This window comes from Passer montanus, unplaced genomic scaffold (genome assembly GCF_014805655.1).
Source record: "Passer montanus isolate IOZ18808 unplaced genomic scaffold, ASM1480565v1 scaffold1, whole genome shotgun sequence".
NCBI lineage: Eukaryota > Metazoa > Chordata > Aves > Passeriformes > Passeridae > Passer > Passer montanus.
In genome coordinates, this window is record NW_024356504.1 from 18,429,356 (window position 1) to 18,455,601 (window position 26,246).

The 26,246-nt window shown below is 39.5% G+C and overlaps 1 protein-coding gene across 4 annotated transcripts in view; it reads right to left on the reverse strand.

The window, feature by feature from the left end:
• Window positions 1–26,246, reverse strand: part of MYLK (myosin light chain kinase) — a 195,863-nt gene that overhangs the window by 47,951 nt on the left and 121,666 nt on the right. For all 4 annotated transcript variants that reach the window (XM_039702582.1, XM_039702591.1, XM_039702599.1 and 1 more), the window contains 4 exons: window positions 25,760–25,840; window positions 24,511–25,400; window positions 14,339–14,455; window positions 10,953–11,033 (listed from right to left, as the gene is read on the reverse strand). In XM_039702582.1, coding sequence (XP_039558516.1) covers window positions 10,953–11,033; window positions 14,339–14,455; window positions 24,511–25,400; window positions 25,760–25,840 — 1,169 coding nt within the window. The remainder of the gene's footprint in view (window positions 1–10,952; window positions 11,034–14,338; window positions 14,456–24,510; window positions 25,401–25,759; window positions 25,841–26,246) is intronic.

Sequence of the window (26,246 nt, forward strand, 5' to 3'; positions counted from 1 at the left end):
AACTTTTAAAAGAATCAAATAGATCTTCTACACTTCTCCCACAATCTGTCATCATCCATTCCTTACAGCAGTTTAACAGGTGAAAACACTGGGCCAAGACCCATCTCATACTGAATTTCTGCTCAGATTTCCAGCATAATCAATGCAGAATGATCTCAGTTAAAAGTAGGGTAGTTAACACCATGTGCTGCTTCTCATACCACTTGTGAGCTCGCAAAGTAACAGCGATATACCAAAAGCAAGTATTAGCACTACCCCTCTACCTCATCCTCTTCCTTAAGCAGGGAGAACTTTTTGCTATATTCTCAAAAGAAAATGTCATAGCTACAAAAATATGGCTTAGAACTTGGAATCTGGATCCATAAAATTTTGGAAGACTATGTTCTACAAATTGTGCAGGGTAAGTAGAAGAACAGTAGAGAAAATGGCTCTTAAGTGTTTTTTACAAAACAAGAACTAGAGGCCACCCAATTAAATTACCAGACAGCAGGCATAATAGAAACACCAGGTTAAATATAACATCTATAATCTACCTTCACAAACAAGTAATGTTTTACAATACAGAAACACAAACAGGATCAAAAGGACAAATTCATAGGAGTTATGTATAGTGGTGGCCATTAAATGCAGCAGTCTGGATGCCTTCAAACCACTGAATTCCTGAAGTGAAGGAGTTCATTCTTTTTACAGCACTCTCTTTTTGCCTGCTATTCTAAGCATCTTGGTCAGAGAATGGCCTCTGCTGTGAAAGAACATTTCTTATTTTCTTATACTGAACTAGGCAGCATGATTGAAGTAGTCTGGATTTTAAGATGTTATTGCCTCCAACGGAAGCAGCATGTGCTAAGTGCTTTTGAGTGTCTGGCAGACTATACAGAGGTGCCTAGTGACAGTCATAACAGATGCAAAAGTTTTGAATTTTTTGGTCCATTCTTTTCTCTTCTTTATTTAATTATTTCAAATTAGAAAGACACTGAGCAGCAAAATATCCTCCAATTTCACCAGACCAATAAAACCAGTTTTTTGATTTAAAGCCTTTTGGTTGCAGCAACTACAAGCTGTGCATGATATCCTGGAACACATCATGTGATGCCTCATGAAACTCAGGAGCCATGAGTTGCAAAATCACTGTGGGAGTCTAATGCTATTGCTCAAACAACAGCCAGATTGATTTTTAGAGTAACTGGAGATAGTAGGTGATGTGGTATAGGACGTGAAAAGACCAAAGGACTTTAATAATATCTAATGGCTTAGCTGTCAACAATGGTGTTTATTCAGTTCATTCTGAAGAGCTTCATGAAGTTAATACAGGAAAGTTTTTTCCACCTTCTTTCCTTTTTTTAGTAATTTTCCCTAAAAGTATGCTTGGCTTTTATATGATCTGAATTTATTGATTTTGTAGCAACCAGAAGCACAGAAATGGAGAGGTAGGATATTCTCACAGTACTTATGGCTGAAACAAAAAAGAATAGTTGGATATTTCCCAAAGAAGCCTTTCTTTGACAACAGCCAGCCCAACAGAACTAGTTAAAGGTTTAGATGAGTACTTGTGAGGTGTTTATTCCAGTATTACTGGCCTACCAGGCTGTAAACAAGGTATCTGTCCTGCCACATCTTCCATGGGGACTTAACCCTCTTTAAACTGAGGCCTTCAAAGAGCACAATTACTCATTAAAGGGACACATTACTTTTTGGGTCACCAAGAGAGTGACATGTACCCTGGCTGCTGTGGAAAGTGACAGCAAATGTGCTCCAACATCCTCTTTCCTGCCCGAGCTGTACAAGCAAAGGCAGCAAGTGGTGTTTGCAGAGCAGCTTTCCTCTTTGTCATGGTGTGGTCACACCTGAGCCGAAACTCTTATTTCAGGTTGGAGCCACGTTATGTGGATTAAACTATGTATATGATCAGGTTCCAGCTGGAAGGTCTGTAGAGTCTGGCCTCTCATCTACCTTTAAACATCCCTATTAATGGAAATAACCCATTAGTTACTCATTAGATGCATAACCCCATGTAAACTCACTTGGTTACATGGTTCAGAAATAAGCAAACATTTTTGTTTGTGCGCGTGCTGTATTCAACATCAGACTCTCTGCTTTTCTCTAAGCTGAAGTGAAATAGTTCTTGGGTCTCTTCTCAGAGCTGCAATGGCTTTTAATAAAAGCTACAATGACAGGAATTTGATTGCTTCCACACTCCATTAAGCCTGATGTGAAAAAAGAGCAACAAGGATGAAGAAAAAGCACCATTTGTCAAGTGCCATCTCGGGCTGCAGATACTGGTGCTATTTTTCAGAATAGAAAAAGCAAATTCCTGAATCCAGAACAATTTTCACTCAAAGATCACCTCTTGGCTGACATTGTGTATTAGCTGCAGTACCTTAGTTTTAATAGGCAAGGTCCATGCATACTGGAACAACTATACTTAAGCCAGTTTAAAAGATTCTCACCTCAGTGAAGATTTCCATAGCAGCAAAGCAGAGAACATGAACTGATCACTTCATTCAGCTAGGACACTGCTTTTTTTTATGTAGGTACAATTTTTTGGGTTTAAATTTTAGTTTTTACCCACCAGGACATTATATTCCCTGAACTGAGGATATACAGACTGTCACTGGACTTCATCAAACCATGCAGATTGCCAAGGGTTGCTGGAAGGTCTGGCTGAATATCCTGTTTTGCAGACACAAATATCCCTGAGCAGAAATGAAAGGCTGGGGCAGGGTGGAAGGGGATGAGTACAAGGACAGGTCTCTGGCTCTGTGTAGCTGGCTTCTTTGCCTAATAGTGTACACCCCACTGTTCTTAGACCTTCCTTAAGAATAGCAGCTCATCTTATGCATCTCTTTGAAATGTAACTTATTTTTTTCAAAGGCTGCTGGAGACAGTGAAAAAAAAATCTAATAAGATTACTCAAAGTTGACAAGGTCAAATGATTGTTTTCATTAAAATATTTGAGCCTCTTGGAAATGTTAGTTCAAGTCTGCTTCTGCTGCCTTTTTTTTTTTTTTTTCTTAAAGATGGTTTGTCTTTCTTTTGGTATTTACAATGAAACAGGCCAATGCTGAAAATCAGCCTGGAAGTAAAAGGACTAATATTTCCCCTTTAAACGAATCTGCCTTCTAGAAACAAAATAAACATTACAAGGCAGGTTTGCCTCTTACAGAGTTTGTTTTTGAGTTGGGGGGGACATAAAGCAGAAAGGGGAAAAACCCCATCCAGGCTGGTAGCTGCCAGACATTTGGTTGTGCTCTTTCTTTCCCTGATGGTGCAATCGTGAGAGCAGATATGCTCAGAAGCCTCTTTCTTTTTTGCTTCCCTTTTTTGGAATTTTACTAAAAATAGGAGTAGCCCTCCCCTGAAATGGCTCTCTGCACAACTTGCTTTCATAAAGCATGAAGGAAAACTCTAAGGATCTGAAAAAAACATCAGCACTCAAGATAGTATTTCCAACCAATCCATAATTCCCACTGTCTTCCCTGAGGGACATGCCTAAAATTATGTGCGTGTCTTCTGTAGCGATGGATTTCAGCACCTGGTAAACAAGTACAGTTAATACCTAACTCCATCAGCATAAGAAACAAGACCTATCCCTGCTTCTGTCTGCTTGTGGAACAGCCTCATTTTAGCTCGGGAGAGAAGAAGGGTTAATGACATACTCTCATACTACAGGCACATAGAAAACCATTTTCCCCTCATGCAAAATATGTCAAGATTTCATCTTGAACTAAAATGGGTTTTTTTCAGCATTTTCAGAGTTCAAGAGAAACTGAAAAAAGAAGTCATGTCTGTAATGTGTCAGACATCATGGTAAGAAGAATATTTTTTGAAAATTGATGGAAAGCCCAGATTCAAGTATCTGCTCCTTCCTCCCCATCTCACTTGGATCCTTCAGGCTCGTGGGATGTGAGATCATGAGGTCTCTCTCTCCCCCATGTAAATGAATCCCAGTGAAACCTCCTTCAGACCCTTCTGGAGGTAGATATCTGGGTCTGAGTGAAAAGTGACTGCTCTCAACCTTCACTACTGCCTGCTTTGCCAGAAAGCACGGAATGACTGAGAGCTAGAAGTACAGAAAAAAAGGAAACATTTGGCCTTGTGGTCGAAGTAGTCAATTATTCTGTTCTGTCCTTGCTTCTGTCACAGACTTGGTTGATGGTATAAAAATTCATTACAGATTTTAGCACAGACAAGATGAAACAGGAGAAAAATGATGGCTACAATTGTAGCAGAAAGTTTATTCATACATTCATGAACCTGTGCTAATTGCTAGAGAGGAAAATGACAAACACAGTGCACTGAACACACATTTTTCAGTAGCTTGAAAACTTCATCAAGGTTTGGAAGTTTAAACAGTTTCACTTTATTGCATATCAGAGAGCAAATTTTTTATAATGTTTCCAAGTAACTGTTTAGTATCTAAATACAATAAAACAGAAAGCAACTTTGGCTTAAATTTCATGACAAGCAGAAATTAGAAACTTAATTCCATGCAAGTCAGTTGAGTTTGTGTGCTTCATAACCATTTTTTAAAGCTTTTTTTTTTCATTTAGAAACAACTGTCATTTATTGCAACATCCCATATTTAGTTTCTAAATCATGCAGAGATTGTCCTCTAATTGAGAAATATACAACCTCTGCCTTCTGAAAACAAAAATAAAACCCAGGAAATACTCACTTTTACAGTCATGAGAGAGCTAGGATATACCAGCACACTAAGAGATTCAATATGATCTGGTGCACTGAAAATAACTCAGTATTTGAAAACAGCTCAGTTGAAGGAATAAACAATTCCATATCAGTTTAGTAGCACTGTTCTTGAGCAACTTCTACAATTAAAGCAAATCTGAGCAGGACAGAAGAGATCCAGTATCAAACAGAGCTCACAAACAACCCAGGCCATGTAAAATGCTCTAAGAGGTCTGGTGGGAGCAAGACAGCAAGGTTAGTTTCTTAAGTATAAGTTTAATTTTCACCTTTTTTATGTCCTGGGAGAACATCTACAATTACACACTAAAAGGCTGTGCCCAAATGTGTAGGGACAGGAATCTAAAGTAGGTTACTACCCAGCTACCCAGTCTGTTCCATAAGAAAACATTGCCAGGTCATCTGGGCATTCAGGAGCTCTAAATGGTTTCAGTGGGAAAAACTATTAATTAATTAATTAATTAAGCCAATGGATTTAGGTCCCTGTTTTACAGAGAAGAAACTTAATGCTTCTATAATATGCCTCATATGTGCAATTTCTAGCCAATGACTTAACTGTAAATTAATAAAGCATGACACCTCTTCAGTTCAAGGCCACATTGCAAAAACTATTCATTTTTCTCTCTGTAAGACAGTCAATAAACATTTCTGTCTTCTTTTGTCAACATACAGATATGTAGGATGGACTCTGTGAAATACACGTGGAAATACACTGTTCTGTGCCAATATTAACTCAGAAAATGTCAGTACAATGAGAACTGTAGAGTAACTTGGCAGAGGTTCAAAATGCATGCCCAGCATTAGAGAAACAGTGCTGAACTGGGCACTCAGGAGAAAGGGATTTGGACAACAAATTAGTGTTTCTCCATTGCTCATTTTATATGTGAAGTGACAGATTTATTTTTCATCTATGGAAGCAACCAACCTTCAGAGTCACCAGGTTAAATCTTGCATTGCCTGTTTACCTCAGCCCAACTTGGCTGCCAGGCCTTGTGGCACAGCTATTCACCTTTGGACCCCTGAGCCTCAGGAATGAAGGCAGCACCTTTCATAATTTAGAGTTTCAGAGCAATCCTATTTAGGTCTTAAAAACAGCTAATGGCAATTTGATTTACATGTACTAAGAGTGGAATTTTCAGCTTAGGAAAAAAGATTAATTTTTCCTTGAAAAGTTTGGTTAGAGGCTGCTCTGACAATGCAATTCATATTGTTCCAACACACTAAGTACTTGCACTCACTGTGCAGAAAATGTCTTGGACCTCACAAACAGCCAGGAGCAGAGCAGCATGAGCCTTCTGGGAAATGAATGGGACTGAGGGAACTGGCTTGGACAGCCTCATTGACCCTCATGAGCATCTCAGACCAACCCAGCCATCAAAGAGGTCAGCAGCCACAGATCACTGCTACCCAGTGCCCACACTTCTGCAATTAAAAGAACATCTCTGACCAGAACAGTAACTTCCTCAGAAATTGAGTTCTTCCCTTAGGAAGTAGCAAGTTTTACACGTAGGACAAAACAACCTGTCATGAAATGAAGATTTTGAAACATTTCGTATTCATCTAAGCCATGTTTCATATTTTTTTCATAGAACAGAAATCGATAGAAAACTTGAAGTGTTTACTGATTTAATTATATACTAACTAAATTGGACACATCAAGCTTAATGCTTTAATAACATTTTCTTAAAATGGTGCTTGCAGACTTAGATTCTCTGACAAGATTGTTATTGAAGAGTAAATAACAGAACTGCATGCCAATCACTTGGCCACTGACTCATAATTTTTCCATGGTGATTAACACTTAGAATTTTCCCTAGTATGGACAAGAATAACTCCCTGCTATGGAAAAGAATATATTAATATAATAAGGGGTCCCGTTTAGCATATTTACTTTAATGGTGAATTGTTCCAGAGATGTCACTGCTCAGCCTCTCATTCAAGTACCAATAATGTCAAAAATTCACATCTGGGAAGGTGACAGTGAAACCTTCTGGTGGATTTGATCTGGACTGTTTCAGTTGTGACATTTATTAAAAACCATCAGCAAGAGAATATAGCTACCTGTATTACAGCTGTATTATTGTACAGCTACTTAAAAAGGTGTTTGACATAAAATCACATGTTCCACATAGTAGCATATATAAAAGATTTCTATCAGTAAGCTACCAAATACTTCAAAATAACTTGCAGGTGTGTAGGAAATTTTTTTTTTCTTGTAACTTTATTTTTAACTCGGTAGAAGAACTTACATCTGTGCAATCAAACTCTATGCTGGGTCAGCCCTTCAATGTATGTGGTTTGTATATGAGAACAGTGGGTTTAAAAAGTATTACTCAGATGAGGGAATTCAGGATATCCTGTCAGGTTTTCATAACAATGATTGTGACAGGTGATAATTGCCATTTCTTAATATTTACTGAAGTAGTGCTGTGAATTAGCCCTCCAAAAAATTGGGCATTTCTTTCCGAACACTTTAATCCAATGCTTAGATTTATGAGCATTATTTTCTAAAGCATTAAAATATTTTTTTTCTCTGTAGCAATAAGTGGGATACAGTTTCTTCCTACTATAGTAAAGTTATGTTGCACAGCTCAGCCATAGCATAGTTTAAAAAATAGAATCTAACTGCTGTAATACTCCTTTTTCATCAGCAAATCTTGAAAAAAGCTTTTGGAAAAAAAGTCCTTTTGGAAAGCTCATGTTTTATGTAAACTATTGTGATGCCACTTAAAAAAATCTGTACTATCTTCAATGCTGCATGCAAATTAATCCTGAGACTGAGGATCAAGAAATCTGGGTTCTAGACTTGCACACAAATCTGCCTTATATTGGGCTAATTCCTTCTGTTTTGGTCCTCTGCTTAATACACGTTAAGGACAACAAAATAATTGCAAATGTGGAGTAGTAATGTATTTTTTTGAAAAAGGAATATTTATTTGTAAACATTCAAATCTTTATTTACTCTTAAAAATCTCAAGCAGAACTTTGATTTTGCCACAGTCTGTTGCGACAAAAACATTTATTTAATAGGCACTGAAGATTTTGCAAGTGGCTTTGGTAATTGAAATAAGCAATTCCCTTTAAGCTTAATTTGAAGTAAGTTCTGATTTCAAAGGGAAGTGGGTGCCTAAATCCCTTCACAGCAGTTTCAAAGCTTTCTAGAGAAATGTTCAAGTGGTGAGAATTTTTGGCTTAGTGCTTCTGCTACAGGGCTGTGTCAAGCCAGGAGGACCCTTACATCACTACCCACTGATTGTTCTGGCATGGCACACAGTGTGCAGCATGATAAATATTGAAAGGGTCCAATTTTCCACTGCCTCTTTTAGAAGAAACATAACACTCTATTATTCTAACTCAGTAACATTTGACATCCACTGAGCAAAGACCCAAGTGACAAAGCCCAAATCAGTGCAGTGAGTAAAGAATGAACCAGTTCCAGAGATGCCCTTCCTCTCATCTCCCTTTTATTTCACCCAGATTCAAAGGTGAATCTTGTTTTTATTCTCAGAAACAGTATTATTTATTCTATTTATCCTTAGAGGGTTGTATAATTATTACTAAATTCTGGTGACACAATATTAATTCTAAGCAAAACAAAATACATTGTAAGTTTTGTAATTTGCCAGCATGGGAGCAATCTTTCTGCAGTAAACACTGCAAGCATCCATTCAGAGATGTTGTTAATCATAGAGTGACACACAGATTCCTTCAAGATGTTCTTCTTTTTCTACACCAGAATCCAGTATGTATTGCATATCAAAGCAAGCAATGGCCCAAATTCTGCTTACAATTGGTTTTCTGTAGCTTACAAACCCCACACTTCCAGTAATTAAATAACATTGTCAGAATGAGCAGCCAAATGACCTGAGTCAGCAGCTCACAGTGAGACAAATTCTACAGATTAACATACTGACAACATACACTCTTTTCCACAAAAAGAAATGTATTGATCTTTGCTTTCAGGAACCTAAAGTTAATTACTTTCCTGAAAGTTTCTACTAGGACAAAAAACCAAGGTCACTTGTAATTTATCTGAAGGGAGAAAAGGATGACATAGCTGCTAACCATGAAATTTGACTTGCACTTCTTTACAGAATGTGGAAAATAGAGATCTTTTCCCTAAAAATCTAAAAATAGATATCTTTTCCCTGTATTTTTCCCTAAAAAATACAGAGAATATATCATTTCTCTATCCTGTAGAGTATACACTGCTGTGACTGAATTCACTACTCAAAATTCAGAATCTATTCATTAATAATTCTAATCACATTATTAGGAATTTTTGTTCTCTCTTTCTTCAATAACAATCTGTATACTCTACTTGCCCTTAGGACTGTTGGTAACCAGTTGTGGTAAAAAAAGACCAGAAAAGATCAGAGTAAAAACGTATCTCCTTATTAGACTGAGACACTTTAATTCACAGTTATTCTCTATTACCCTTCTTTTCAAGAGATATACAGCAAAGACAGACAAACATCTGACTTGTAAAGCCTGTTCTCTCTCGGGTAAGGAACTTTACAGTCTCTGTATCTGATAAGAATTTCAGTGTAGACTGGAACTATGTAGTTCCACTGGATCTGTTTTGTATATTTTGCCCCTGACAAATACACAAATAAAAACTTATTTCAGACCAAATACTCACATTCCTCAGAGACTCAGATGTTAAAAAAAACACCTGTGAAATCTCTGCAGCCGAATCCTTTTAAAATTAAATATGTATTTTTCAAAGCTTTTCCAAAAACTCTTTCAAAGCCCAGTTTCCTAACATTCTCTCTGGTTACCTTGATGTCTAAATGACGTGTTAAAGATATTTTGGAAAAAAAGAGCTTATGAGAAGTTCAAGAACTTGAAACAGTGAAATATGCTATGTAGAAAAACCATTCCCCATTATTTCAACCTTCTTTTCCCAAATATTTCTGCAGCCTGAGATGGTAGCTTTTGTTTTGCTATCTATTTTAATTTCCACTAAAACCAGAAGCAGGAGAAGCAAGATGTGGATCAGGTCATATATCTCCATATTTAGACTTAGTTCCCAACTCACACTTTCTCCTGGGAAAGCTGCAATTGATAACACTGCTGGGAGGATCAGAGGAAATGTGTGTGTTGTGTGCATAGAAAACACAATTCAAAACACTGTTCTGTGGAGATTTAAATGGCTTTAAAATTTTATTTTCTATCTATGTTCAATAACAAAATAATTGCTCTTAATTGTTGTTATTTATGGCACTTGAAGCTCAGGTGCAGAGGTGGAGCATGTCAGTGTGAGTCTTCCCACATCTCCAAAGGGAAGCTGGAGAGAGTTACAATGCTCAGCCAGCAACTCAGAAATAGCTGTAGCCCAGGGCATAGTTTTACCTGAGTCACATTTCCAGAAGCACAGTTATTACCTGTGATCATCAATCACTATAAAACTGCTCTGAGTCCTGCTGAAAGCAGCTAAAAATGTTCTTGCTGGATGACCAGAATGGAGTTTACATGTTTTTTATTTTTTGAGAGAGCTGGATAAAATATTTCATGTTTCCATTAAACCACATCTTTACATCTTTTCAGGAACTCATGTGGTGGACATCATAGATAAACAATTTTCAAATTGAAAATTGTTTTGATTTAAGAGATATTTGTATTCCTTAATTTCATACATAGTACTGCTGTTAGGAATTGAACTGATATTATTGTGCTGCCTTTACCATTGAAAGTTTCCTCTTAACCAAATGCATGTATGCTGAGTAGCAAACATGGGAATTTATAGCTAATTTCTTATTTCTGAAAGCATCAGAAGCAAGTTAAGCATTTAGGCTTAAAACAAAGAATGCAAAATTTGCAAAACCACTCTCCATGGTATTGCCAAAAAAGGACAGATTGTTCTACAGGGCACTTCAGTCAAGATGCTTTGCTTACCAATAGTAAAACTTCATATTGTCTACACAGGACACAGCACAAACTGAAGCAAACTACTCGAGTATTTCCGTGCTCTTTGAGAGGCAGCCAAAAATAAATCTGTGTCACAAGTTTATTGCACCATTATGAAAAACAGAGAGTAGAGGGGCGAGGTCTGAACTCGCAGTTTGGGCTCTTACTTCTAATCCCCACAAGGCAAAAACTCATTTCACATGACTTAAGTGCAAGGGCTAAAGAAACAGCACAGGCTTCTGATCCTATGTCTGCAAACAGAAGGGAATGACCACAGAATCCCAAAGCACTCTTTTGTTTCCACTGGAAATAAAGCAAATCAAATCACAGTCACTTACTCTCTGTTGGCAGCACTGGGGGAAGTGTGGTCTTAGGCTTCTTGGTCTTCTTCTCAGTAGGCTTTGAGGTCTTTGAGGCATCTGCAATCAAAACAAATAATAAAATATAAATCCTATTTGAAAATCAATAATGAAAAAGCTGTCTAATAAAAGGTTTATTTTGGATCTTTCTGCAAAGTTAGAGGAAATTGCTGTCCTTTAGGCTTTTAAGAAGAATTTTCTGCACAGATTTGCTGGAGATTTGCTGTCATATTCTGGAAAGAAGAGGGAGCAGAGAGGGAAAAACCCTCTACAAAAGCAGCTGCACTAAGAACCCAAGCCAAGTAAGCAGCTAGACAAGAGGTCCCATCTAAACTGACAGGTATTTTAGCTGGATAGACCAAATACAATGTGCACAAAGCTGTGCTAGGCAGTGCAGAGAAAAGTGACACAAAGCTGTATTGAAACATTATTTCATTCAAAAGAAATTATGTAGAGTAATTCCTTTGTCCATTACCTATGTGATCAATTCAGATTAACCCATTTTGAAGAGTAATATTTCCTCCATCTGTTTAAATTTTTTCCAAGAAGATATTCTTGGCCATTTGTTTATTCCTAAATAGAAACAGCAAAAGGGACACCACAGGACTGAAATTTGATGGATTCTACTATTTTCACAATTGCACAGTTCTTATCCAGAAACTGCTCATCACTGCAGGCTACACCAACAGCTAGGAGTCAATAAAGCTCCCTTCCATGTGCATCCCACATGAGATATAAATAAAAGGTGCAACTTTTTTTTAAAGTTATTCCAAGTTGAGCATGATCACAGTGCTGGAGCACCTCTGCTATGAAGACAGGCTGAGAGAGCTGGGGCAGTTCAGCCTGAAGAAAAAAGGGCCTTGGGGAGACCTTAGAGCCCCTTGCTCCAAGAGAGCTGGGGAGGGACTTTTCACAAGGATCTGTAGTGCCACATCAAGCAGGAATGGCTTCAAGCTGAAGGAGGCAAAGTTTAGATTAGATATTAGGAATAAATTCTTCTCGTGAGGGTCATGAGGCAGTGGCACAGGCTGCCTGAAGAGGTTGTGGACTTCCCATCCCTAGGGATGTTCAAGACCCCCAGGCTGGATGGGGCTTTGAGCAACCTGATCTGTGGGAAGAAGTCCCCGGCCATGGCAGGGGTTGGAACAAAATGATCTTTAAGGTCCCTTCCAACACAAACTATTCTAGGATTCTATGACCTAAAATGCAAATCCTAACAAGCTCTGCTTGCTACATTGTTTGATACTGACATTTATCTTTGGAAGAAAGAGTATGATTATAGATTATGATCTCAGCAATGGCTGTATCACTTTACAGCTTTCAAATATTTAGCTTTCAGAGCATTTGTGAAGGAGAGAGCTGTTAGCTACCAGAGAAAAAGATGACATAAATGTTATGGAAACAGCTACTTTAGTCACCTTCTTCTAGGTACCAGTGTGTGAAAATTCATCTAAGGAGGAAAGAGGAAGCAAGAATCTCCCAGTAAATAATTCAGAGCAGGAGGCTGTGTTCTGAGAGTTCAGACACTCAGATTCTACAGATCTGCCAAGTGAAGTCAAACTCCAATCTTGAGTCCCCAATGTCAAAAGAAATATAATGATTATGGTTACTTAGTCTAAAAATCAGCATCTGGGATCCTGACAGTGGACTGAAGAAGGGAGAAATCTGAACTCTCGTTTTAGATCACAATTCTAATTTAAAAATAACAGTCATCCCCTCTGCCAGTCTCAGACATGGGATATCAAATGGCGTCTTTCCTAAATAGCTGGAGTTTGCTATGGAGCCATTTGTCAAAAACCTCTTCTCAGTAGCATGCCAGATGAAAAAGGCAGAGGAGGCAGCCAGTATTGAGGTAAGGAATGTGGTCATCCTGGTGCCCAGCATGGTGTGAGCAGTGAGCACCTACAGCCGTGGTGCCACCACCACAGGAAGCCAGAGAGCTGAGGTAATGTCATTCACACATCAGGCAGGAGCTCACAGCCTCCCAGGAACAAAACTTTGCAAGCCAAACTCTACCTGCAGCCTCCCAGAGCACGCATAGTCCAGCAGGAAACTTGAAGTGGGAAATAGGCTAAGGGCAGCTTCAGGAAGAAAAGCAACTACTTGAAGGAGATCAGAAGACAGAGGAAAAACACTTTAGTGACTGAGACATTTAAAAGTTGCCAAGGCAGATCTAGAGAAATACTGTATGCTAAGCTTTTGATGACCTGATCCTTCAATATCCTGGATCTGAGGTGGTTAAGGTGTTTCAGGGACTAGATTCTGCTTAAAGCCAACTATTTGAACTTCAGCACTGACAAAATTTATTACTTTAAATTACAGAACCATAAAAATAGCTTATCAAATATCTAAGACAGATTACACTGTGACCATAGTATCACAGAAGATGCAGGTATATTTAATTGTAATCAATATTTAATAAATTTCTTTTCCAGTTCCATGAAGACTTACCTTTAGTGAGGAATTACAGAATCACATTCTTACCTTGTGTCATGTAACATTAGGAAAAATTAATAGTATTCTTTTCTAGACCTCCTACCACAAATACCACATCTGCCACAGAGCAGTGAAGGTTCAGTACCCAAGTTCTGTTACTAGGCCTGTTGTCTAGTCTTGTGTTCATTTTAGATCACAATGGAAAGTATCAGAGTATTCAAAAATAAGCTCACCAGAAGTGAGTTGATAAGAAGGACATTTGCTTACTTAAAGCCCCTTAAATAATTTAAACTCCATGGCAGCTTCATAAGTCTGTGTCACACAGCATCACCTAGGCCTTGCCCAAGGCCAAGACTAATTAACAAGAGTACAGTGTCATCAGCACGACCATGGCTGAAAACAAGTACCTCAGCCTGTAAACTGTCCATGTTCTAAGACTATGGAACACATGGGTGGTTGAGCTGCTAATTTATCTTTTCTCACTTACACTAGAAAATCAAACAACCAAACATCTGTGAATGCAAAGAACTGGGGAGTTGTAGAGTGAGAAATGTGCCACACACAGTCCTGAGGCAGACTGACACCCAGACTCACACAGGCAATTCTCACTGGCTCTCAAAGGATGCACACAGCTCAGAAACAAATCTTAACAAGTTCACTTTACTGCTCTAAAAACCTTCTAGAAATACAGTGGGCAGCAGAAGAGTACAGATTATTCCACAAAGCACCCAGAGGCCTTGGTTGTGTCCTGTCTCTTTGCTCATGCTCCTTTATGGTAGATATTGAATTACTTATTGGCCAAAAAGTGCAGAAGGGAAGGGGGTAGAGTTCTTTTTGTGTAAGTAGCTCCTAAAGGTCATTCTTGGGAAATAAGCTGGAAAGGAGGAAGTTCTAAGGAAGAGTTTTCTTGTACCCAGCACAGTACTCACCTTCTACCACCACTTTGCAAGCACATTCAGCTTTCCCTGCTGGGTTCTCAGCTATGCACTTGTACTCGCCCCCATCTTCAGGCATGGCCTTCTCAATGGTCAGTGAGCAGAGTGTCCCTGTACAGAGGAGGGAGAGATCAAATGCATGTTAGGCTGCAGCTCACAAAAACCTTAGTGCTAGCAAGGAGCAGAAGGTGACAAATGAGCCAGTCCTTCACTACAGGTGATCTCCGCTAGAAAAAGTTGTCCTTAAAAACTGAACCTTATTGGAGCCTTATTAATGGTAAATAAATCAAAAATTGAATCTTGTTGCTTTTCCCTAGGATACTCCAAGTTGTTCCTGCAGCTCTGAACTGGTTGCTAAAGGCAGAGAAGACCCAGAGCAGCACCTCTGCTGCTCTTCTTGTCTCGCAGCAGAGATCAGAAGTCCTCACTTGGGTGGCTTTTTTCCAGAAGTGCTCATAGTGTAGAACTGTAAGTAAGAGTAAATGGGCACTGTCCAGTGCCCATTATCAAAGTTTTGATTCAGTCTTGTCTTTAGAACTCCCTTGAGCATTCACGTGTGTAAGAGCAGAACTTCAGCTTAGTGCCTAAGTTTAAAAATGGAAATGAAAGACATTTTCTTTTTGCTTGAATTGCCTAATGAATAACCGCCTGTAAAACATTCATTAGAAAGTCCAATATATTAGTGGCAATCAAATTTATCACTGCAACAAATTCATTTCTTTACAAACAAAACCATAAAATTTGACTTAATAGGGTTTGCAGACACAGGATGCGACATAAGCTTGTTATTTACCAAGGGAAGCTTGGTATGACCCAAGGGAAATACATTTCCTCTTAAAAATTAAAACTCTGTGAACCAAAATAGAAGTTGTTCCCAGTAGATGAGGGATGAGGAAGAAGAACCTTGTCCCTTACTTTCACTTGCATTGCGTGGAACAATGAAGTACTTTCCTCCCCAGGGTGAACCCCAATTAAAATGCTCCACACTTTCCCCTTCCAAATATCCCTCATTAAGTGAAGTTGAAGTGTGGGCTTGCTTTCTCCTTCTTCATTGGAAAGCTGGGTCTGTCCTCTAAAGACAGCCTGAGGCCTTGTGCCCTTCTGTCCATTGCTGTTGGCCTCTCCTGAACACCTCCACCTTCCACTTAACCTCAGCTGCAGTAAAACCTTCACCTTTCCTCTGTTTGCCTTTCTCACAGTCATTCCTAATTAAAGAACTGAAGAGATGGATTTGTTTTTCAGATGTTTACCCTGTTTCCTGAGATGTAAGGAAATTTCCCAGCATCTTTCTCTCTGTGGTAACTGGAAGCCTCCCAAAGTGCTCAACGTCAGGCTCCCCATCAAATGTATCCCCTGTGATGTGGGAGATGGCACAGGCACAGGTGACACTGGTCCATGAAAAGGACCTGCAAAAGAACTCCTCTCCATCTGAAGAACTTTGGGAGTTTACTGGCTCTCTTTGGAGATGAACTCCATTTGGACATGGCAATTATGCTATTGTCATTCAGATTTTTCTCTCATTTTAAATATGGATGTCATTATTCAAGAAAAATCTTATAAAAAACATTAAAATGGTTTCCAACAAATTTGGTTTGCCAAAACCACACATCCGTTAGAAGAAGCTTTTTTTCTCCCCTCTTTATCATCCTCCACAAAATCAAGCAGCTCTAAATAATGACTATTTTCCCCTGAGAAATTATGTGAAAACTGTCTCAGAAGAGGAGCACTGACCCCTCACTCACATGGGCTGCGCTCAGCCAACCACAGGGTGAAAAGAAAATCCACGTGCTATCCCTGAGGCAACGCTTTTCCATGAGTCAGGCTGAAGCCAAAAATGTCACGAGCTGCAGCCCCATTCCAAATGGAGGAGAGACAGTAGAAAAGTATTCTCGCAGGCATCTAGCAAATATAAATTCACATGTCTCTGCTGTTTAAAGAGACATTTGGAGAGCAAGCCAAAGATAACTTCCAGTCTAAGAATTTATATAAATCTATGTAACATTATTAGAACAGATTGCACATTGAAACCTAAAGATGCTAATCCAAAACCCATGAACTATGGAACAAAGACATATACATGTGAAGGAGACCTCTGGCCACTTTATTGCAGGAAAGGAACCTGGCCTGTAAGAATAAGTGAATCATTAAGGGACTGGAACAATGCAGAATTTACTTTAGCTTCTGCAGGAGTTTTCTACCTGCTCAAAAGCCCTTCCTCAGCTCACTGAAGACTAATGTGACACAGGGTCACTCCTTAACACCAGTTTAATGAATTTATTTTGTGAGAAAGAGGGTGAAGGAAATCTGCTTTTTTTCAAGAGCCATGTAATTTTCTCTCCTAAATCCCACCTCCCAGAAGAAATAATCTGCATTCTATTTTCCTCCACTTCTTCTTTCTCCCCAGGAACTCCACAGGAACAGCACATGCAAAACACATGTGGATTGCTGGGCTTCATGCTACCACCAGATACAATGGTAGTCGCCCTCAATGGAGGAGTGAAGGGAAAATGAGATAATTTGGGTCACTCTCCTTTATATAGCCCCTAGTATTTATGAAACTATGGACTACCAGGACTAGGTATGAAATTGGTCAATGCACCAGAAAGATTTGGCCAGGTTGGATCAGGACTGTAAGGGGAGGCTGAGGGAGCATGCCTGTTGAAACCTCATTTTCATGGAAAACCAGAAAAAAACGCAAACCACTGAAACCCAGGCAAACTTGATGAGATTTCATAAGGACAGGGAACTTCCCAACCAGGCCTATGTTCTGTGATCTGGAGCTACAGTCAATTCCCGGGGCTAGAAGGCCAAATGTCTTTCAATGAAGTATTTGGTATTTCCTCTGCAAACCCCATCATGACAAGATTATTTTCTCAGAACTGCTAGAAAGCCCAGACTAGTTACTCCAGTTGGGTATTCTGAAATCCTGGCACTTCACAAATCCCAGCCAGCTAAAATGCTTGATATATATTTTGTCATCCCAACCCTCTATTTTTTTTAAGAAGCAGGCCATGGATGATCCTTAAACATTGTCACGAAGTGCAGGATTGGAATAAACATGAGTACTGGAATCCACCACTTAGACATTGGGACCGGTGCAGCTCTAGAAAAGACCTTAACAGCCACAGAAGCTGATACTTTACTGGAGGCTCTGGTTTAGATACACAGAGCCTTTCCCTTGAATTTTGAGCTATTAAAGGGTTCTCTGACTTACTCAAAAATAGTGCAAGACAGTTTAAAATATCTCTAGGCTTCTGCATTCTTTCCATGAAACTCCACAGAAAGTCAACCTCAGATATAAAACAAATACACAAACCAACAAAAAACAGCTCCTTAGTCTCATTCCCCACACTGGCATCTAGCTGGCCAACCTCCCGATTCCCGTCCATGATGCAGACTCAAGTTTATGGATTTCTCATTTGTATCCCATGGTACAAGAAAGTACTGTGGAGTATTTAGGCAATATTAATAAACACTGCTCTGTGAGAAATTGTGCCTAGGAGACATAATAATTTTTTAAGGAACTCATTGGCTTATAGAACTAATTTTCTAATAAATTTCAAATTGTCTGGGCAAGTTCAAATGTGTGCTAGTGTTACAGTCATGTTTAAAAATGAGAAGTGGATTGACCAGGAAAATATTGACTACAGTTACAATGAAAACAGTGAAAAAAACCACACGAATTTCAGAGAAGAAAAAATGTCAAATGTAACGATTGATAACTGATAGAGTTTTAAGAAAAACAATGTAAGAAACCTACTTTCATGATTCACAACATTAGACATTTAACCAGCAAATGTATCTGTGCAAAGGTAATTTTTTTAACCTTTACTAAAATATTTGTGATAATATCACATTATTCTGATTTTAATTAATGCTATATAATTCATCATTAATTACTATATAAAGGATATTGATTTAGGAGGAGTTAGAGCTGCCAAAATAAAGATCTTCTTCAGAAGCTGACAATAGGAAATCATCACTCAGTCTGTTTCTAGTGGATTTCCTCTGTGATCAGAATAGGACCCAAGCAATTAAATATTTTAATCTATGACATGTAAGTACTCATAAATTAACTTTTATAAATTTACAAATGCTAGAAAGAATCTTGGAAAGGGAAAAGATAGCAGCATAGTCCTCCCAAACAATCTCATTTACTTCTTAAGCTGAGTCCCATTCACTCAAAGAAAATGGAGCTTGAGACAGTGAAAAGAAAAGCTCTGATGGCACCAAGAGATGCTGTGTATTCAGGAGGTTTAAAGGCTTAATAGAGAAATGACAAGCATGAGTTCCAACGTTGTGAGGTAGAAAGAGGATCAATAATGTAAGGGCAGCAACAGGAAGGTGATCTCCTTCTCATTGATGCTGATACCCACATATGATTCTGCTTCCTCTTTTCTAAATAGGATAATAAACTAACAAACAGCAACTGGAGAGGAGGTATTGGAAAGAGAACCAAACCAAAACAACCCCCAAGCTTCCAAGGGCTGGATGAAGTGCATCATGGAGAGAAATTTAGTAAGAGCTTGACATGTCAAGTTTCAAAAAAAAGGAGAAAGCTATCTTGGTTACAGTGTCAAAGCCTTTCTGTCAAGTTAGAAATAAGGCATTGTTTGGTACCTTGATTTAATAACAAAACTCTTACTAGAATAGCTAGACTTTGCAATAAATTGCCAGTGGTTATGGGAAATATCTCCCTTTGCTGTATTTAAATCCACACTTCATGCATTTTCTGGAAGATTCAGACATAAATGACAGTGCAGAGGGAAATGTGGCCTGTGACAAACAGGGCATTATCAGAACTGATGCTCAGATGATCTCCCCAACCTTTAACTTTCTGAAAAAGCTTTTGTAAGGTTCAAAATGCATCTACTTTCAGCAGTGCATAGAGTTGTGTTAATTATACACCACATTCTTACTCAAATCTAATTAAAAAGAAAACAAAAAAGTCACGACAGATCCTAGCTAGTCTGGCAGACATAGACTTGCATGACTGGTAGGAAGATTTAGGAGTTAAGTCACAAGAAAGTTGTTAAGGCATTATTGCTAATAAGATTACCAAATCTCTATGCTGCCAAGAAACTTGGGAACTAAAAATGCTGGTTTAGACAAAGCAATACAAACTCAGGGCATTTTCTAAGCTATAGCATCACTGCTACCTGAGTCTATATTAGAAAGTTTCTCTTCCATCTATATAGTCATAGAGCACTAAATCTATCCAAAAAAAGCTGAGCAAGCTGACTTAAAAGATGGCAAATGTGCGAGTTTAGACTTGTATCCACTCATACACCTCAGCTGGCCAGTTTACTGAGGATGCTGTGCACAACCCTTTCACTGCCATCTCATAGAACGACTTTGGAACCATGCAAGACCTTTCTCAGTGATTTTCTGTCCAAGAGTGTAAGAGTGAGTCACACAGCAGGACAGCAGCACAGGGCACTGCTGGGCCAGTGCTATACAACTGTAAAACAAAATGGGTTCTGCTCTAAAGTGTTCACCCTGTGAGGAAAATTGTTCTGCTCTGTCCTTATATGTCTAACTTCACTGCAATGTCTGCTAGAGCCTTCTTAAAAACATTTTTTCCAAACAAAAAGCCCCCCCATAACTTAAAGCAAAGAAGCCTCTCATTAAAGTGCCTCTTAACCATGAATCATCTACCCCATACTGTATGAATGTATAATGCTCCAATTTATGAGTACCCTCTTTTTATTGTTAGCAACCACTTATTTTGATCTTTAATGGGCAAAAAGCACATTAATATCTATCTCAGGAATGTAGATAATGGCACTCTGACAGTCTAAAAGAAGAAAAATATAAAATAAAACCATTAATAAAATTATTCCACGTCAGAAAAATAGTGCAAGAGCACACTTCATCATAAAAATAATACATTAAGCAAAAAATCATGCCAATCAACCAATAGAGTACTATTTGGGGAAGTGTAAAAAGGAATAGAAGAAGAAGTGTACTGATGTTCATGATTTGGAAGGGAAAATAGTTGAAATGTAAAATGGAGGGAACATGACATTCTATCAGCTATTGTTGTGATTGTGACATTCAGGATAATGCTGCCCAGATTCTGACTTCTAACTAACCCTAACCTTGCAATAATGGAATCCACTGCAAGCCCTAGATTAACTACCAGAAACCAACCCAAATGCTGCATAAACATGCCTGAAGATAAAGGTCATTTTAGGAGCAGGGTTTAGCTTTTCTTTTGGCAAAGGCCGTACCAGTCAGAGACTATTCTGATGCTGGTGTTTGTACCCAGGCTGCTCCAAAGTACAGAAGCAGGGACAGCACTCTCCCTTCTCCTGCACTCCAATGGCTAAGCTGCACTGGGTGGGCAGTTGAGTGTCAGTCAGGCTCTGCAAGCACAGAGGACACCTGTGAACAGCATTGTTTCCAACTGGTAAAGGGCCTCAATATCAACTGGGACAAATATGCCAAGGAAAGTTATTTCAGTGAGGGACTACACATAGTTTTTACATTGTTTGCCTGTCCTGTGAACATGGTGCACACAAGTATATTTCTCAGTTTGACTTTCCTGGCCAAATATGCTGCTGTTTAATCGCATGTTCCTGAAACTGAATTTTATGTATTTATCTACACCACATATTTGGCATCAGAAGATGAGCAAACTTTTGTCTCTTTTTGCCTTTTCTCTCTTCTGGGAATGACAGAGAGAAATAATTCAATTTCCAAAACACAATGACATAGCATTCTGGGGGTTCATGTATTACTTCCACTGACCGGTTTGTGGGACAGTATTCCATACTAAGATAGGCTAGTAGTGTGGCTAAGAAGCAGATGGACATGCTTTACTCCAGATAAGGAATTTTCCAGTTAAGAACATGCAAATTATTGTGAAATACCTCTGGTGAATCTAAAAGAAACCCACCACAGTCACCACCAAACATCACAACAGCACAAAAGCAGTTGGTAAAATGGTTAAGAACAGATCTAGTCCATCCTCTTCCATAGTGTATTTTGTTGCTGAAAACAAGGAGGAGCAAGGTCATACCAAAGAAATAAAAAATGTCTTTGCAAGATCTAAACCCACTAAAGTGAGCTCGGTCTGTTTGCTCTGAATTCCTCTTCTTCCCCACAGACTCAGCCTTCTTCCAGGTGAGGATGACTCTAGGGCACTACCTCCAGGGCACACTAAATGCTGCTCCAAGCTTTGACAAAGGCACTGCTGCTGAAGTACACCTGTGGGTGTGATGGTGGTGCATTTTCAGCATTTGGGGCAAAGGATGGAAACTGGGACTTTGCCTTTGGCCTGCTCTGTACTGCATCCAGTGTTCTTGGTGCTCTCTATGTTTAAAGCTGCTCCCAACACTATCTATGAGACTAATACAGTTTCCCTATTGAACAGTATTTCCTGATACTGAATGAATTTGCTATTTCCCAGTTCTAGTCTGTTATTCCAGTTATTCCTTCTCCTCTCTTGGTTCCCTCAAGTAAGTATGTGTTCCTAATTAAGGAAACAGAGAAAACTGAATCTCTATGAAATCTGGAACTTAAAAGTATCATGCATACCTAGTTAGTTACTTAACACTTGGCATGAAAGAATCTTACAGTGAGAGAGCAGCAACACATTCTGCTCCAAGAGCCAAAGCTAGCAGGTACTGTCAGGAAAAAAACAAAACTGACCATCATGCAATGCACCCTCTCAGTGTACCAGAGGGTATGTAATAAGGTTTAAAAAAATAGTTCTAATCCTCATTCCTTGCCTTTCCATTAAAGGACAAAACTTAGAGCCCTGTGTAATACTTCTTTCCAAGATCCTCTGCAAATATGTACAGAAGAAAGCCTAATTTGAGATACTGGTAACACTGACTCCTAAGCATGGTTCAAGTGCAACAGTGCAGGTACAAGTGGAACATAAGGACAGTGTCTTCAACCCCTGCAAGAAGCTGTCCTGGAGAAGTGGATCCCTTATGCAGGACTGAGCTTTGATCCTGCCCTCAGTGGAAAGCACTGTAAATGCCTGACACCCTGGAGTGCTGTGAGCAGGAGTGTCACCCAGCCCAGACAAGCTGGATGGGAGAAGCCTCCTGCCCTGCTCACACAGGTGGCTGAGCATTTCTGGACATCAGGATCACTTCACTGTAAACAGCTGCCCTTGATTTGCAATTCCACAGTACCATTTTATAGAGTGAATAAGAGTTGGGGGATTATGAAAGCCAGTTGCTCAGATTATTTCAGTGAAGAAAACAGCTTTCTGCAGCACCATAACACTAAAGCTTTGGGACTTTAGGAGGCTCCACCATAGCTCAGAAGCTTTGATACAGAGGTGCTGTCTATCTGATGGACTTTGACAGGAGCCATGAAACTGTGGGAGGTATAATTTCTTTTCCACTCTGAGCAAAAGCCTTGAAATCTTGCTTCCAGCATAAGGCTGCCTAAACAGACTGATTCTGTCAGTCCTTTTTGTAAGAATGGAATTTCTACCAATGTCTTCTCATGTACATGACACTTATCCTTATTCTATACAGTCCCCTTAGGTGAAAATTAACATGGACTCACAAAAAAGGACCCAAAAAACACATGCTGCTACTTCACACACAGGCCAGACACAATGCACCTGCTACCATTTGCCTTTCTCCATCTGCTTTGGTATCTCCTTAGTGCACTACTCAAGTACCCCAAGCCTCTCTGAGGACAATGCTATTTCTGACTGTATCCACTTCAGGACAATGCCTGTGTTACTCTGCTTGGAACACTGTTGGGTTGTATAATTTCTTTTCCACTCTGAGCAACTCCAGAAAAAGCCTTGAAATCTTGCTTCCAGCATAAGGCTGCCTAAACAGACTGATTCTGTCAGTCCTTTTTGTAAGAATGGAATTTCTACCAGTCAATGTCTTCTCATGTACATGACACTTATCCTTATTCTATACAGTCCCCTTAGGTGAAAATTAACATGGACTCACAAAAAAGGACCCAAAAAACACATGCTGCTACTTCACACACAGGCCAGACACAATGCACCTGCTACCATTTGCCTTTCTCCATCTGCTTTGGTATCTCCTTAGTGCACTACTCAAGTACCCCAAGCCTCTCTGAGGACAATGCTATTTCTGACTGTATCCACTTCAGGACAATGCCTGTGTTACTCTGCTTGGAACACTGCACAAGGATTCACTGGTTGTGCTGAACTGTTCTGCTTATTAATTTGGTTCTCATTTGGTAAGACTAAAAATAACCTGGATTAAATGAAGGAAGATTGAAAAGTAAGAGTGCAGACCCCTGTTTCAAGCTATAATTCTCACTGTGAACATGAACTTTTTTGTTAGAGTGTGCCAGAGGATATAATTCTCCAGATAATTCCCTCAGTGTTTTATGGAACACATACGAAGTAAAGAAGGGTTTTTCTGTGCTATCATTTGTTCTTCTTTCCTATTTTTGTCCCAAGGAAAATATATTTTGTCTAGATACAATCTTAACTTTAATGCAAAAAACAGTCTAGTGGGTTTGATCACCCAAAAAGTCAACCACAAGGGAATCACTCAGTTTGAAAACAATAAGTATTCCCCCTAAAGACTTCTACCATATTCTATACAGTTTTGAAGTTAGTTAAAAGTCACCAAGCCAGTGCAGTTCAAATATTTCAGTGCTCGTAATGGCAACAGAAGCATCTGTGGTGGGGCTTTAAATACACTGGAAATCTGTTCTCAACTCTGATCTTAACTTGTAGTTGTAGTAATTTCATTCTATGACACAACCCCTCTTTGCTTCTGTGTTTCCTACTGCAATAAAAAGCCTGAAATATTAAACATACAGAAGAATTCAATTAGAATTTGTAAACCAGCAATAATATTATTATGCCTTCAATGTTCTAAATCCTTAAAGCTTAGTTTAAATAAGCATCATGTACCAGCTCCTTAAACAGCGTTAGCAATGTAAACAGTATTTAAAAATGCAAGAAGTTCAACTTTATAAAATTTACATCTGCAGGCTGTTAAAGGGGAATCTGGAAGAAATGTCAAACAATACTGTTCCTTGTGTACTCCACTGAAATAACAAGAAAGCTGCATCTGGAAACAGTTACTGGCACAGGACTTAAATAAATATTGCATTACCTTTAATGAACTAAATATTATTAATCAAGAGCCAGATATAACAGTGTGCCATCCAGCTGGCTTGTAATGCAATTAATTTACCTTCTTGGGAGATGACAATGGACTTCGATGATTTGATGGCTTTGCTGTCTAGAGTCCAGGTGACAGCTGCAGGGGGATCAGAGGAAATCCGACATTGTAAGACCAATTTTTCACCATCAGCTACTTGAGCATCCTGAAGCTTCTCTGTAAAGGAGGGTGCTGTTCCTTTGCTTGCTGGTGGTTTGCTTGCTGGTGCTTTGTTTTCAGCTTTTTTCCCAATTATTCCGCCATCCACCACTGCACACCCACGTTCACAGTTTCTGTCATTCTTCTCCTCTTTTTTCACTGCTGGTTTGGCAACGGGGGCTTGAGAATTGGGGGTCGCGTTCTGGGCTTCAGAGTTGGCACGAGCGTTTGGTGCAGGGGTGCCAGCACTGCCATTCTCCGCAGGTGGCTTTTTCTTGGAGCCCAGCACAGACCTGAAATCTGTAACTGCAGGTTTAGGAGGTGGTGCCTTCTCTGGCAATGGGGTTTTTGGGGTGCCCTTCTTGGCCAGCACAGAGCGGAAGTCCACCTGCTGGGGAGCATGGACTTTCCTCTCCTCCTCTGACAAGGTCTTGGGTTTGACCTGCCGCTGCAGGTTTGCTCGGAAGTCCATTTGCTCGGCTGGGATCTCTTTCAGTTCCTCCTCAGAAAAACTTTTGGTGCTGACTTTCTTGCCTAAAATATCACGGAAATCGAGTTGTTCAGCTTCCTGCTGCCTCAGGCTCTCCTCTGTGTGCTCCCGAGTTTCCACTCGCCTCTTCAGAACGCCTCGGACGTCCTCCTGCTCTTCCTCAGCTACTCTGGTTACACTGCTGTTCTTTTTGAAGCCACTTGTTCTACCAAATGTTAGTTTACCATGATCTCCACCATCTCTTTGCTCTCCAGAGCTGGCTGATTCCCTCCCACTATGATCCGAAAAAGAAAAGAAAGAGAGAGCCAGGAAAGGGGCTGGTTTAAAAATGTCAGGGAACAATCTCAGAGCAGGAACAAAATGTGTTTATAGAAGGGGAGGTTGATTAGAGGAGCATACTCCATTAGTTTATTGCATCAATGATGACTTCAGGAGCCATATAAGGGCACAAACAAAAAAGATCTTCTCTACTCTGGCTTGGTACAACGTGCTTAGCTTGTATGATGAAAACAATTTGTTAGGTCACATTTGGGGATTAGGTTGAACAGCAGCCAGCCTGGGTCTGTAAGGGCAGGGAATTAACGGAGCAAAAAATAGAACCCACCCATGCAAGTCCCTGGGAAAAATACTCACTCTCTGAGCATTTCTGCTGTGGAAGCTGAACTCTCCCGCAGCATCAGAGACACCTGGCAGCTGCATTCTCCAACTTGGTTCCTGAAATATTTAAGTGAAATCAGAAAAACAGGGGTTTCCTCCTCTGTAACTTGCCTGAGCTGTTACTGTGTGTTGCACTAAAGCAGCTCATACCCAGTGTGGCATTCCCCTTTTCTATGTCCATTATTGTGGGGATTGACTGAGTGGATTTGGTCCCCATATATTTGGAGCCAAGCTATCTCAAATAGCTTTTACTGATCTGTTGCTATCTGCACTGGGAACAACATACTCCCTGAACAAAAATCAAAGCAATTTACAGAATGAAGCAGCTGCAAACAAACCAGCTAAAGGAAAATAAATAAAAAAGCTGGAAAATCAAGACAGAGGAAAGGGCTATTTTACAAAGCTGAAAATCTTTCCAACTCTGCCTACTGTTTATTTATTCAAACCCAAGCTCTTAAGTTTT